Source organism: Martes martes, assembly GCF_963455335.1.
Source record: "Martes martes genome assembly, chromosome: 10".
In the NCBI taxonomy this organism is placed as follows: domain Eukaryota; kingdom Metazoa; phylum Chordata; class Mammalia; order Carnivora; family Mustelidae; genus Martes; species Martes martes.
The window spans coordinates 6,895,068-6,909,327 of record NC_137898.1 but is presented as its reverse complement, the minus strand read 5'-3'; the positions used below and the strand labels follow the sequence as shown (position 1 = coordinate 6,909,327).

The following is a 14,260-nucleotide window of genomic DNA, read 5'->3' as shown; positions in this document are numbered from 1 at the left end:
GATTCTTGGAGTCTCCTCAAACCCACTGATTCAGAAACCCCAGCATGGGACCCAGTAATCTGTATTTGAACAAGTCCCCCAGGTGATTCTAAACCACTGGCATAAGCCAAGGGAACTTGACCTAGACAGTGGGACTGAGGAGAGTTTTCCTAAGGAAGTGGTGATGGCAGCAGAAGGATGAGTGGGAGGTGCACAGCCAGTGAGAACTGTACATGCAAATGTCCTGTGGTGAGACGGAACGTGGTTGTTTAAGGAACCAAGAGAAGGCGAATGTCTGAGAACCTTGAAGGTTGTACAAGGAGCTTGTCCTGATTCCTCAGAGCAATGGGAAGCCATCGAGGGGGACAAGGAGAATAGGAAAAAGTTGAGTTATTTGTCCAGCTTCAGGACAGGACTGGGGCTGTGGTTTTAGGACTGAGAAAGAGACAGTGAGTCCTAGAAAACTTTAGGAGCAGGGTTAGCAGGAGCTGCGGACTCCTTTATGTGGGAGGAGGGGAGCTTCTTTGAGACCTCTGGCCTGAGGACATTTCTGGGCCACAGAGCATTGCAGGAGGAGCAGGCAGGAGGCGGGATGTGGCACTTTGGGACGCTCAAGGATGCGTGAGCAGAGACAGCCAGCAGTGTGGACCTAGGGCTCGGGACAGTGGTCAAGCTGGAAACACCAAAGAAGCATATTCGCAAACCGCATCCCCATGGCTCAGCTGTCGAGTAAGTGTGGAAGAAGTGAATTAAGCCAGAAGCGTCCCACGGTGTGTCATTTCTCCCTGTGAGCTTGGAGTCCACGCCAGTTAGCCTCTTCTAATGTCTCCTACTGTGATCACTGCTGTAAAAGTAAGTGTCACGTTTGACAGCGCGGAAACCAACGAGATGTTCTTTACGTTTGTCCAAGTCACGGGCTGCTTATACGCAAGGCTCGAACACCAGCCCCACTGTCAGCCTCAAAGCAGGTGCATTTGCTGTTTGGTTCTTAGGGATTCCTTCGATCTCAGTGAGCTCTCAGAAAGAATGATGACCTCTAACAACATGGTAATTCCTTGAGGAATCTAAACATGAGTATTACGAGACCCTGCTCGTGTAAACACATGTGGCTTTTAAAAATACCCTTGGCCAATAGGGTGCCTGGGTGGTTTGATTGGTTAAGCGTCTGACTCTTGATCTCAGCTCAGCTCTTTCTTTTTTTTTTTTAACTTTATTTTATTTGAGAAAGAGAGAGAGTGAGCGAGAGACAGAGAGAGAGAGCACAAGCAGGGGGAGCAGCAGAGGGGGAAGCAGACTCCCCGCTGAGCAGGAAGTCAACGTGGGGCTCGATCCCAGGACCTGGGATCATGACCTAGAGTCAAAGGCAGAGACACTTAACCCAATGAGCCACCCAGGTGCCCCTCTACTCAAGTCTTGATCTCAGGGTTGTGAGTTCAAGCCCCGAGCTGGGCTCCATGCTGGGTGTGGAGCCTAGTTTAAAAAAAAAAAAAGAAAGAAAGAAAATCCTTGTTCATTTCCTGCCTGATCTTTGTCTTTCCACCCTCCTTTCTTTTTTTTTTTTTTAAAGATTTTATTTATTTGACAGAGAGAGATCACAAGTAGGCAGAGAGGCAGGCAGAGAGAAGGGGGGAAGCAGGCTCCCTGCTGAGCAGAGAGCCCGATGCAGGGCTCGATCCCAGGACCCTGAGATCATGACCTGAGCTTAAGGCAGAGGCTTTAACCCACTGAGTCACCCGGGCACCCCTCCACCCTCCTTTCTAACACTCTTGTGGCCCTTCCCTGGGCCTCTGAAAGAGGAGTGAGTTGTTTTCCCGCTAATCCCAGCTCTGTTCTAGCCGCTGGGCTAGACGCCATTGTCCCTTGTCCCTCATCACCCTCGTCCTGGCAGCGGAAGGAGCGGCCCCATGGGAGGCCTGCCTTCTCTCTGGTTGTGAGTGAGAAGCTAGAGGAGAGGAGCTCCAGCCCCCAGAGACACCTCTAGAAAAAACCAGATAGGGAAAACGGACGGTACAGAGGCAGTCTCACAGGCGTAATTACTACCCCAAAGAGGATTTAACTAAAACCAAATGGTAACATGACTCATGACAAACTACAGAGGACCACCCGGACCGCCTGCTCCCTTCTTGCCCATTATAAGCCCATTTCCCAGGCACCCACTGCCCCCCGCCCCATGCCCCTAACAACTGTCGGACTACCACTGTCGCGTCCTTCCCCAAAGGCCTGGCCCCGTGGCGGGGCTGGACAGCCACTGGGGCTCCCAGACTGACCCGACATCAGGGGAAACTAAGGCACAGAAAGGGCAGTGAGTGGCTGAGACAGACCCCGTTTTTCCATCTGAGAAGCACCGGCTCCCTGAGTCCAGGCAGGAGGGGAGGCCTATGGAGCTGGGAGTTCAGCTCCTGTCTGCTGGACTGACGACTCCCTCAGCTCGAAAGGGCAGCACGTATCGGCCGGGAAGAGCACCTGGACACCATTTCTTAAACTTTAACATGTATAAAAGGCCGTGCTCCCCAGCACCTAAGCTCCTGGCCAAGGGCCTTCGGGGGTCAACACTTTGGGCCAAGAGTGAGGCATTTCCTCGAAGCCAAGAGATGAGCAATTTGCACACATTACGAATTTCTCGAGCCAAAGTCCAAGCACGGGGCCGCTGAGCTCTGAGGGAGGTGAGGGAGTGGAGGTGGCTCCCGGGCCACGAGCCCTGAGGCTACACTGTGACAGCGGAGGAAGGCAGGAGGGTGGGGGGGCAGTTGGGGGGCCACCCGCCATCGGCAGCCCAGGATCCAGTGAAGGAGACCTGATGCCATTAAGCCGAGCCCCGGTGAGCTTGAACTTTGGTGGGTGACGGTCTCAGGCCCCAGGGAGTGCAGAGCAGCCAAGTAACTGGGCTCTGGGGCCGGAGGCTCCGATGTGCCCAGGCAGGGCGTGAGGCATTCTGGCTGTGTGACCTCGGACAACTTAAACACTGTCTCTGAGCTGAGACTGTGATGATCGTTATAATGTTGTGAACTGTGATAATATGGTGATGGGTTTTGTTGTTGTTGTTTTTTTTAAGTAATCTCGGCTCTCAGTGTGGGGCTCGAACTTACAACCTCAAGATCACCAGTCTCACGTTCCACTGAAAGAGCCGGCCCGATGCCCCTATTGTGATGGTTTTGAGAGGGAGCCCCCAGTAAATGGCAAGAATTCCGGGCATTCAGGTCACCATAAGGTGGGCCCAGGTGGATCTCCGACCAGATCGAGACGTTCGTGGGTACAAACTCTGCTCAGCTTTATTGCCAATCAAGCAAACCTTCTTGTCATTGCCACTTAACAATTGAGACAAGTAAAGAAAATAAGTGCCATCAATGAGGGTGGGACGGGAGACACCCGGGGGAGGAGTGGCCCCTGACTTCTGGGACCACTCCGAGAGGGGCCAGGCAGGCAAAACCTAAGATGGGGGGACAGGATGAAGGAAGCAGGTGTGGTGGCCGGAGTGGGGGAACCGATCAGAAGTCTGACCCCTGATCTCAAGGAGCTCCCTGTGTCATGGGGCCAGGTTGAGGAGTGAATCAGAAACCAGGGGCTGTGATAGAGGCGTGTGGTGGGATGTGGGAGGGATCCGGGGCAGGGCAAGGGTTGGGGAATAAAGGAGGGGGTGGGGTGGTATGAAAACCCCACAGCCAGTGGGGAGCAAGGGGGAACTCCCTTGCCTGCCAGGAAGGACTCTGGCAGACAGTGCTCTGCCTGGGCCAAGGAGCAGGCTTAGCCAAGGGGCGTGCTGCCCTCTGCTGGCCAGGAGGGATCAAGGGCCACCCAAGCCCCCAGAGAGGAGAGGGCCCAGGAGGTGGGGGAGGTGGGGCTTTTCCCTACGGGCCAAGGGAGCCACTGAAGGATTCCGGACCAGTAGGGGAGAGAAGGCTGCCCCCCAGTGGAGGTGTGCGGGAGCACTTTTGGGGAGCAGGTGGGGGACGGGTGAGGATGTGGTGCTGGAATCCAGGGGGCGGTTAGCGCCCAGGAGAGCCGGCTCTGAGAGCTCTCTGAGGGGTGAAGTCACAGGCCGGGCCAAATGTCACCAGCAGCAGGGGCCACTGAGTGTGTTTCACAACCCTGGGGAGCATGGGAGCCAAGGCAGGTGGTGCTGGGAGCCTGAAGCCAGCCCCGGGTTCTGGAGTCCAGGAGCCCGAGGCCCTGCCCTCCACGGCTGCCTGCCCATCAGGAAAGGCCCGGCCTCTCCAATTGGAGAAGCAAGCGGGTGCGCTCCCCTTGACCTCGCATCTGGGGGGTGGGGTGGGGGTCTGGCGCGGCAGCCGGGGACGCTACCTGGCCACGCTCAGCCCCACCAGCGCAGGAGGTACTCGTAGCTGAGGAAGGTGACGGCGTTGACAGGAAAGGCGCGGGCGCTGTTGATCGTCAGCCCCCGGAAGAAGACCCCCAGGCCTTCCTGCCGGACACTGCTCGCCATGCAGTCCAGCACCCCCCGGTACACCCTGTGCTTCAGCCCCGCCATCTGCATCCGGGACTTGATCACGTCCAAGGGGGTGGCCACCGCCCAGGAGACGATGCCTGCGAAGCCCCCTGCCACCAACACCGAGGTTGAGCCTGGGGGAGAGGAAGCCCAGGCGGGTGTCAGAGCAAGAAGCAGAGACCCTCCCCCACCCAGTCCCTGGGGTCCCTCCCCATCCTCCGCGACCAAGGCCAGCTCCCCTCCCCCACTCCTCTACGTCCCCCTCCCGCTCACACAGTCCACTTACTGGGGTTCTGTCCTTCTGGCGTGGACTGGCGGCAGAGCCACTCGTAGGTGACAAAATAGATGCCCAGTGTCGGGGTGTCCCTCAGCATCAGGGCCCAGGCTCCCCGGAAGAGGCCCCGGGGCCCCTCCTCCTGGCAGATGGAGACTGCGCAGTGCACGGGTCCCCGGTACCGGGGCGGGGGGCTGCCCGGCCGCGCCCTCGGCTCTGTCTGGTTTTGTAGCCGGACTTTGATGAGGTCAAAAGGGGCCAAGCAGTAGACCTGGAGGAAAGGAAGCACCGAGAGCCTGGGTGGGGCTCCGAGCGAGGAGGATCCTAACAAGAGGACGGTGGTGGGCAGAGTAGGGCCACTCCCCCTGCGGGCAGGGCTGGGCACAGGCCGGGCACCACCCTTAGCATTGGCCCTGACATCGGGCGGCACTGCCATCTCCTTGGAAAACGGCACAGAACTTGCCTGGCACGTGCTCAGAGACAATCCTGGATTGTTTCTCCAAGAGTGGCCTTCCAAGGGGCGCCTGGGTGGCTCAGTGGGTTAAAGCCTCTGCCTTCGGCTCAGGTCATGATCCCAGGGTCCGGGATCAAGCCCCGCATCGGGCTCTCTGCTCAGCAGGGAGCCTGCTTCCTCCTCTCTCTCTCTGCCTGCCTCTCTGCCTACTTGTGATCTCTGTCTGTCAAATAAATAAATAAAATCTTAAAAAAAAAAAAAAAGAGTGGCCTTCCAAAAGCCACGGGGGAGCAGGCACCTGCAGTGACGGGGTCTGAAGGAAGCATTCAGTCTGGGTCCCTGAGACAGGTGTGACCCCTCCCCAGACCGAAGGAGGTCACTTCCGGCCTGAAGAATCGACTTTATAGATTCTTGTTCCCCGCACTTCCCGCGGGACACCTCTCAGAGGCCCCGGAGGGGGTCAAGCCCTGGGCCAGTCTTTCCTGCCTCCTAAAAACCCCCAGCCACTAGGGTCCCAACAGAAGCTGGGTGATGGTGGGCTCTGTGGGTCCTAGGACTCTCATCACCCGGCAGAGGCAGAAGGGACAAACATTTGGGGCACTGTTAGGACTTCTGGGTGGATATGGAGGGGGGCTGGGGGCTAATGTGAGGGTCAAGGATGCAGTAGGTCAAGGTCAGCTGTTAATGTCCAGATGAGAGGCACCTGGGTAGCTCAGTGGGTTAAAGCCTCTGCCTTCAGTTCAGGTCATGATCCCAGGGTCCTAGGATCGAGCCCCGCATCGGGCTCTCTGCTTAGTGGGGAGCCTGCCTCCCCCTCTCTCTCTGCCTGCCTCTCTGCCTACTTGTGATCTCTGTCTGTCAGATAAATAAATAAAGATCTTTTAAAAAATAAAAATAAAAAACAAAGTCCCGATGAGATCTGAGGTCAGGCTGAGGTTAGCATGTCATGAGGGGTTTCTGTGGGGTTTGTTTCTTTCGTGGAAAGTACATGAGCTTAGTTCCTCAGCCCTGGAAGCCGGCTCTGGCCGCGATGTTCCGACAATGGCAGACCAACTTAGCTTACTTCCTCCCATGCAGGAAGGGGGGCTGGGCTCCCTCCCTCTAAGGCGGGACCCTGATGTCATCCTTTCAGAGCCTGCGGGCAGTGCCAAGCTCGGGGCTTCTCCGGGGGGTACGCCCCTGAGTCCTGGGCTCCTGACGGTGCGGAAATGGCTGAGCCAAGGGTAGGGTAGTGAGTAGGGGCAGTTTAGGGCCCCTCCGCTCCCCATCCCAGGCCTGCAGGTGCAGTGGGATGGCAGACGCTGTCTCATTGTTTGACAGGGTCAGCCTCTGTGCACATTACAGGTTGTTTGTCATTCCCTGCCCCCAGGGCTAGCCAGAGTCACATCCTGCCTCTTCCTCCTCATCTCCACACTGAAATCTAGTTTCTACTCCAACACCCTGGGAAGCTGAATCCATGGGCTTGATATCAAACCGGGTTCCTGTTGGACCTTGAACCCGGTCCCCATCCACGAGCCTACAGTCCCCAGTTCTGCTATCTGTTCCGCTTTGCAAAGAGCTGGAGAGGAGGGTGACTTCGGAGCTGGGCCTGGCTGGGTTAGCCGCTCGCGTGGAGTCTCACTTCTCTTCCTTGTTTTGGTGGTGTGCCGGCCTCGGGCCTTGGGAAATATGCAGGCATGTGCCCTGCACAAGAAGGGGCAGAAGGAAAGCCAGGACCTGTGGGTGTCTCATGAATCATTAATTCACTGGCGTGAGCCAACTGATTATGTCCTTTGCCCTTGGTCTCTGCCCCAGAAAGTGTGTTAGGGGCCTGAGGGCAGGTGCCGAATAGATGGTGACCTCAGGCGCCTGGCTGGGGTGTGGGGTAGAGTCAGGCACAGGTCCCTCTGCCTCTGTGCTCACACCCTCCAATCAGCTGCCCCCGCCCCCGTGTCTGGAGGCCCCTCTTTCCTCCACCCCACCAATCAAAAGTCCAATCCTTAAATGCTGAGAACAAAGACCAAAACTAAATGATGGGAGCTCTTTAATGATTAATACCCAGGCCTATAAGTGAGATCTATGGACTGGGGCCTGGTTGAAGCTTCAGGCATAGGGGCTGAGCGGGGCATGGGCTGGAGGGCTGCCAGGACCACGCCAGGGCTGGACGAGTGGGGCTCGGGGCTCTGGCAAGGCTATCCGTTCTCCAGGGCAATGGATCCCCCGGGAGAGAGGTCTTCCCACAGCACTGAGCCCGGCAGACCGCTCTGGGGGTACGTGTGTGCGCGCTCACACCTGCGTGTGCGTGCTTGCAAGCACCTGTGTGTCCGTGGCCCCGCCCCTCCCTCTCACCTGCACGAAGCCTCCCGTGCAGCCAGCTAGGAAGACGTGCGCGTAGCAGGGAGGCTGGGCCCGCCGCTCCTGGTGGGAGGTCGCCGTGAGCGCCAGTAGCGTGTTGCTGTAGACCCCGAACAGCACGGAGTTGACCATGGCTATGCTTGCAATGGGGAAGCTCATTCCCTTGAAAAAGCCCAGAAGCTGTAGAAAGACAAGGCGACCTTAGGGCCAAGTGGGGGGGAGGGGCTCCTCTTTGCCCTTCCCACTCCAACAGGGTCCCCTCTGGCCAGAAACAAGTCCTGAGTCCTGCTGAAGGGAGGCTGAGGCTGGGGACAGTCTTGGGGCACAGCCAGCTCCCGGGAACCCCCAACTTTGCTCTCCTCTCTTTCAGGGGCAGAGCCCCACTGGGAGAGAAGAAAGCTGCTGCCGACCACCCAGAGGCCTCCCCCTGCCGAAGCCCCAGAGAAGCGAGACACCCACCGACTCATGGCGGTAAGTCTTAACCAAGCAGTCAAAGATGCCCCGGTATATGGTCTGGGTCTGCAGCCGCACCTGTGTGAGGAGGACAGCGCAGGCAGCCCAGGAGGGATGGGCAGGGATGGCTCCAGCCCCCGGCTCCTCCCGCTCTGCCCGGCAGGATGCCAGCAGTACAGGACTGGTAGGAAAGCTGCCCATCGGCCAGGCCCTGCTCTCGAGGCATGGTGACATTTGGTTCCGGTGACAGCCTTCATTCCTGAGCTGCCTCCCCTCGACTCACCTTTACCGTGTCAAAAGGGTGTCCCAGGACCAAGCCCAGAGCTCCTGCATGATAAGAAGATGCTATGAGAGGGACCCCTTGCACCTGACCGAGGGGAGGGGAGCTCTGGGCTAGGGAGGTGTGGGGACCAGGGGACAATGCCATTCCCAGAGGACACCCAGGCAGAAGGGAGGAGCCCGCCACGGACGCCGTGTCCTCACAGTGTCCAACACTGACCGTCCTGCTTGCTTATCTAACTGGGGCCATGGGACAGATTCTCCAGGGCTCCCACGTCCCTGCCAGCCTGACCCCTTTCTCCCTCCACTCACACCTGCTGTGAAGTACGGGGCCTTGGTCCAGACCCGCAGTATGGAACTGGGGGCCCTACGGCGTCCTGCTGCCCCCCGGGGAGGAGAGCCCAGCCCCCAGGCCACCTCCCCACGTTCCGATCTTGCCCCCCAGAGCAGATGCTGGCCCTGGATTCTTGGGCGAGGTCACAGCCCCCGGAGGCAGGTTCAGAATGTCCCTCTCTTTCTGCTGAGGGACACCCAGAAGCTGGGCTGGGCCCTCGACACAGCTGGCCTCGGCGCTGGAAACTAGGGCAGAGGCCCAGAGGGGAAGGCAGGACAGCTGCTGGGGTCAAAGGTGAAATTCCTTTCTGAGCCCCACAGGGTGGGCCTGGAGAGTGGGGTTCTCGATGAAGGTCTGCAGGTGTGTCTGGGAGAGGGCTCACCGTGGCCCTGGAGGTGAGGGCAGCATAGCTTAGAGACCCGCACCTTCCTCCCCGTGCCCCCGAGGCAGCTGCCAGGAGGCTCTGGGAGCTGGTCCCCCGGCTCCAAAGCCACCAGGACTTTGGTCTCTGTTCCTTCTATGTCCCCTGGCAGTGACAGACCGCTAGGGGGGAACGTAACAGAAGGAAGAAAAACGTCTCACCAGAGATCCATCCGGCCACAAACTCCTCCGCGGGCATTGTCTGGCAGGGGCGGGAACCGGTGGCTCCAGACAGGAGACGCTTGGAAGCGTCTGGCCGTCCCTGATCTCCCCCCCGTCGCCCGCCCGATAACCTCCCACTAATGTTTAACTCGGCTGGGAGGGTGAGCGGTGGCCCAGTGCCCAGACCTCCGCACCAGGAGGGGAGGAAGCCACCTTGGGTGGCCCTGACGGTGGAGAAGGCCTGTGCGGAGTGTGAAATCTCAGAGCAGGGATCGTGGCGGGTGGCCCGCCCCCTGCCGGCCCACGATGGCCTTGCAGCCTTGCTGCGGGACCAGGCGCCAGCCTCCAGGGCGGCCCCAGCCCGCAAGGCTTCAGTGAGCCTGTCCAGGGCAAGGCCCTGCCTGCCCGGCCCGGCCTGGCCAGCCCAACACCCTGGGAACCGGCGGCCAGGCCGGCGGAGATGGAGCATGGCCACCACGGGGCAGGCCCAGCTCCGTCCCAGTGCCCTGGGAACCCCAGAGCGGACAGTGACTCCCTAGCCTGAAGCCCTACCTTCTGGGGTGGGGGGTGCAGTTTCCCAGGCTCCCTTGCGTGAGTCATACACAGCCTCCCTCGTGCACATCCTTCTCTTCTCCGGGCCTCCCTCCCAGGGGACAAGCTGGGGATTCGGGTGTTATCAAGGGTGGCTGGTGTCTCAGCGCTGGGGTTATGAACGCCCATTTTTCTTTGGACAACAATCTAAAGTGACATGCAGGGAGACCTGCATCCCTCTCTCCTCCTCTCTGCTTCCTTCCTTCCAACCCTCCCTGCGGCCAATACACCAAGCCCGTTCTAGCATGCTTCGGATTCCGCTCCCCCGCCGGCTTCTTACAAGCTGGGTCTGCTTAAACACGCTCACTCCTCACTGTTTTTGTTTTTGTTTTTGTTTATTTTGTTTATTTTTTAAAAACATTTTATTTATTTATTTGACAGAGAGAGAGATCACAAGTAGGCAGAGAGGCAGGCAGTTCGAGAGAGGAGGAAGCAGGCTCCCCGCCGAGCAGAGAGCCCGATGCGGGGCTCGATCCCAGGACCCTGGGATCATGACCTGAGCCAAAGGCAGAGGCTTTAACCCACTGAGCCACCCAGGCACCCCATGTTTTGTTTTGGTTTTTTTTTTTTCTTAAGATTTTATTTATTTATTTGACAAAGAGAGCGAGATGACAAGTAGGCAGAGAGGCAGGCAGAGAGAGGGAGAAGCAGGCTCCCTGCTGAGCAGAGAGCCCGATGTGGGACTCAATCCCAGGACCCTGAGATCATGACCTGAGCCAAAGGCAGAGGCTTCACCCACTGAGCCACCCAGGTACCCCTCGCTGTTGTTTTGAAAGCGATATTTTACATCACTTAAAAATTCGTTGCATCTCTTTACCAATCAGATGATGGCTCACGCCTTGTGTTTCCCATGCCTGCCTGGTATCTTTATTTTTCCTGCTCCCACCCTCTCTCTCTGCCTGAGCGTGGGGGGGGGGCCAGCAGGGGCTTCCATGTCATCCAGACTGGGGTTCCCGTCTCGGCTAATCTGTGGCAAGGCCCGTGCTTCCCGAGGCTCTGTCTCCCATGTCCTTTGGGATGCTCTGGACGACATCCAAGGGGGGCTTCCGGGGTGGGGTGGGGGTGGGGTGGTGGTGGTCACACTCAGGATCACGGCTCCATGACATTTCAGTTATTCGCGGGCAGCAGGGCGAGGGAGCCCAGCGGCAGTCCTGCGGACTTGGAGGCAGGACACGGATGGACGTGGATGCACACGGTGGGGGTCAGGGCAGAGGGCAGAGCATCAGGGCAGACCCAGGCACATGGACAACCCAAGTGCTGAGGTTACTGCCGAGCACGAGTGTCTGACATGAACAGAGTTTACGGGGTGGGGGGTGCTGATGTAACGTATTGTTCACATCCCCGGTCACGGGATATTGTCAGATCCTATTCGCAGATCTGCTGAGAGGTGGGGCCGGGGCGGGGTCCTCTTTTCAGGGCACACAGATCCAAGGCGCAGGTGTCACCACCCATAGAAATCCGTGAAGTCTCCAAATGTGGGTGCCAAATTTTGGAGTCGCCCTTGCCTCCTCCCTCTGTCTCACACCTCCCCACCATCCCATAAGGAAATTGTGTTAATACTGCCTTCAAAGCAGGGCCCAAACCCTACCCTTCCTCTCCTCCTCCTCTGCTAGCGCCCTGGCCCGAAGCCACCAAGGCCTCCACTGGGTCTCCTGCCTGGCCTCCCTGCCTCCGCCCCTGCCCACTTCCAGTCTGTTCTCCACCTAGGAGCCAAAGGGATTCAGCTGAAATTTAAGTCAGACCATGTCTGCGCTTTGCTCCAACCTTGCAAGGGTCCCTTCCTGCTCAGACTGGAAACGGAAGTCCTTCCGAGGCTCTAGGAACCCTCAACGTGCAGCCCCACTGCACGACCTCATCTCTGGCCACGCCCTGGTCCCTCTGTCCCAGCCCCCCGGGCCTCCTTCTCTTCATCCAACGGGCTCCCGCCCCCAGGCTTTTGGTACTGGCTGTTCCGTCTCCCTGCTGGCCTGGTCTAGCCTGGACTCAGACCTATCACCTGCCGGGCACTCCTGGTGCCCCTTCCCTGGTTCTTCCTCTTGCTTCTTCCACGGCACCCGAGACTTTCTGATGCACCAGTGATTACCTTGTTGTCTGTCTGGGCTGCGACCTCTGGCTGTTTGTTCACTGATGTTATCCCGAAGGCTCAGCACAGCACGTAGCAGACGACAGGGGCTTGATACATATTTGGCACAAGAATGAAGGAGTGAACAGAGCGAGGAGCAGCATTAGCGGGCAGCCCCGCAGCCCGCCCTGGGTCCCCACTTCTCTCTCCCCATCTCCAAAGGCCCCCAAAGAATGTGGAGTCCCAACAGTATCCCCACCTGCCCCTCCAGATCATGCAACTCTTCGTTCCCCATCAGATACCCAAGGACCAGTCCCACTCACCCTTCCGCTTCCCCGCTGTGGCCAAAGTAGAATCCACTCACCGCTACTTCCTCACGGGTAGACGGGTTTTAGGAAGCAGGGCTCATCTCTGACGTCCTCCACCGAGAGCTGCCCCGGGCTCCTTGGGCTGCCCCAGTGCCCTTCCTTGCCGAGGGCTGGGCTGCAGTCCTCAATCTGCTAGTCGCTCTCTCCCAAGTGGCCAATCCCTTCTGTGGCCCTTGGTGGGGGGGGGGGGGGTCTTTTCCTGCTTATGAAAGCAAGAAACCAGCCCCCCTGATTGCGGAGTCTCAGGCCACTTGGCTCTAAAGGCCTGGCGGCTCTCACATCAGAATGGGCCCCGCTCTCTTCTCCCGCCCCACCCCACCCCCCCAGTTCAAGGCAGACCCACGACCCCTCTCTGGAGCCTTGCCAAAGGGCAGCCCCAGCCCTGGCTGGACTCTTCTCCTGGAAATCCCACCAGGCCCGTCTTCTGCTTGGCCGGGCAGAGCTCTGACCTCGTCCCACTCTAGCTCACAACCCCTCAAAACTCCTCATCATCTGCCAAACCCACCACACACAAACCCCCACCCCCAGGTGCCACCCCATCTGTGCTCTGACTGCCCCGGGCTTCCCTGGGGTCCTCACCACAGTCCCACAGTTCCCGCTACTGGGAACACCTTCGGGAATCCCTTCAGTGCCCTCCTTACCCACACTGGACCTGTACCAGGCTCCTTACCACACTGTACACACTGCCAGACGTCGGCTCTGTGGTTTGCCTTTTCCGATCCTGTTTTCTCGACTACGCACCTCCTGGTGTGATACAAGAATTAAAGCACTGAGAAAAGAGTCTGGTGCATTGTACCCACACCACGAACAGCAGCTACCACTACTCTCACTTCTACCCACAGGGGCCCCGAGGATGACCTGAGGAAACAGAGGGGTCTGGCACTCAGGAGGGCTCCGGAAGTGACGACCCATCTCTTCTTGCTTACAGTTTTCCATAGCTTTGAAGGCAATTCTGTCATCGTATGTAGTTGTAAACGCATGTTTCTCAGGGCACCTGGGTGGCGCAGTCAGGTAAGCAACTGGCTCTTGGTTTTGGCTCAGGTCATGATCTCAGGGTCCTGGGATCGAGCCCCACATCAGGCTCTCTGCTTAGCAGGGAGCCTGATTCCCCCTCTATCCCTGCCTGCTGCTCTGCCTACTTGTGATCTCTCTCTATGTCAAATAAACAAATAAAATCTTTTTAAAAGATAAATAAAAGAAATTACTTAAAGAAAAGAAATATGCATCTCTCCTGGGCTTCCTTCTTCCCCCTCTCTACCTCTAATTAAACCATAACTGAGCTTTCTGAGGGCAAGACAGTGCCTCACCTCCTGCCCTAGCCCAGACCCCACACCCAGTAAGCACTCAGTGGCACTGAACTGTGCTCCCACTGTGATCCGGCTGATGAAGGGAGCCCACCAAGCCATCGTCTCCTGGTCTGAGGGTCTCAGAGCTTAGAACCTGGAAAGAGATGCTTGTTTGTTTTTTTGAGAGAGAAAGAGAGAGAGTGGGGGGGGTTGCATACAAGCCCAGGGAGCTGTAAGAGAGAGGGAGAAGCAGACTCCCTCTACCCTGCTGAGCAGGGAGCCCAATGTGGGGCTCGATCCCAGGACTCCGGGATCATGACCTGAGCCAAAGGCAGACACTTAACCCGCTGAGCCACCCGGGTTCCCCTGGAGGAGATGGTGATTATTGCTCACTCTTCTCTCCAGCTCACATCGAACTTCCTTAAGTCCTTAGTTCACGCAAAGAAGACATGTTGCAATGGATTCAAGTGTGGGGTAGCATGGATCCTGGAGAGCAGGGAAAGAGCTGTTTATACTAAGGAAACTTGGGCTGGGTTAGGAGATGGGGCTGCCTTCCAGTGCCGGGGAACGAGGGCAGGGTGAGCCCACTCCCCCTTTTGCGCTGCACCCCTATCCCTGGCCATCCAGCCCATTGTTGTGACGAGAATGACTTCTGGTTCTTCCGGCTCGGGAAGGTGCCCCATGGACCTGTTTTTCTCCCTGAGATCTACACATCAGGTGTACATGCCGCTTCCCGACGGCACACAGGAGAAGAATGAGGCACAAACAAGTCAGCTGCAAGAGAAAGGGAGCAGGAGTGGAAGCAGCACGTACACATGCT

General features: G+C 58.0%; 1 protein-coding gene across 2 annotated transcripts; it reads right to left on the bottom strand.

Moving 5' to 3' along the window:
- Positions 1-3,226: 3,226 nt before the first annotated feature.
- On the bottom strand, positions 3,227-9,246 carry SLC25A45 (solute carrier family 25 member 45). 2 transcript variants are annotated; one of them, XM_080815187.1, is made up of 6 exons: positions 9,134-9,246; positions 8,222-8,265; positions 7,945-8,016; positions 7,480-7,665; positions 4,710-4,968; positions 3,227-4,557 (listed from the first exon to the last, which is right to left on the bottom strand). In XM_080815187.1, the coding sequence occupies exons 1-6, from the start codon at positions 9,168-9,170 to the stop codon at positions 4,289-4,291; spliced, it is 867 nt and encodes a 288-aa protein (XP_080671313.1). In that variant the 5' UTR covers positions 9,171-9,246; the 3' UTR covers positions 3,227-4,288. The 2 variants fall into 2 exon arrangements, with proteins under 2 accessions (XP_080671313.1, XP_080671312.1); XM_080815186.1 differs by lacking the exons at positions 8,222-8,265; positions 9,134-9,246 and having other exon boundaries at positions 7,945-8,196.
- Between the last annotated feature and the right edge of the window lie 5,014 nt (positions 9,247-14,260).

What these genes read in the sequence shown, in the direction of transcription:
- SLC25A45 (XM_080815186.1), bottom strand. Translation starts at nt 8,172, where the DNA reads ATGTCACCATGCCTCGAGAGCAGGGCCTGGCCGATGGGCAGCTTTCCT. An exon ending in AGACTTACCGCCATGAGTCG is followed by an intron (nt 7,666 to 7,944) that starts GTGGGTGTCTCG and finishes GTCTTTCTACAG; the next exon opens with CTTCTGGGCTTTTTCAAGGG. An exon ending in GCCAGAAGGACAGAACCCCA is followed by an intron (nt 4,558 to 4,709) that starts GTAAGTGGACTG and finishes CCTCTCCCCCAG; the next exon opens with GCTCAACCTCGGTGTTGGTG.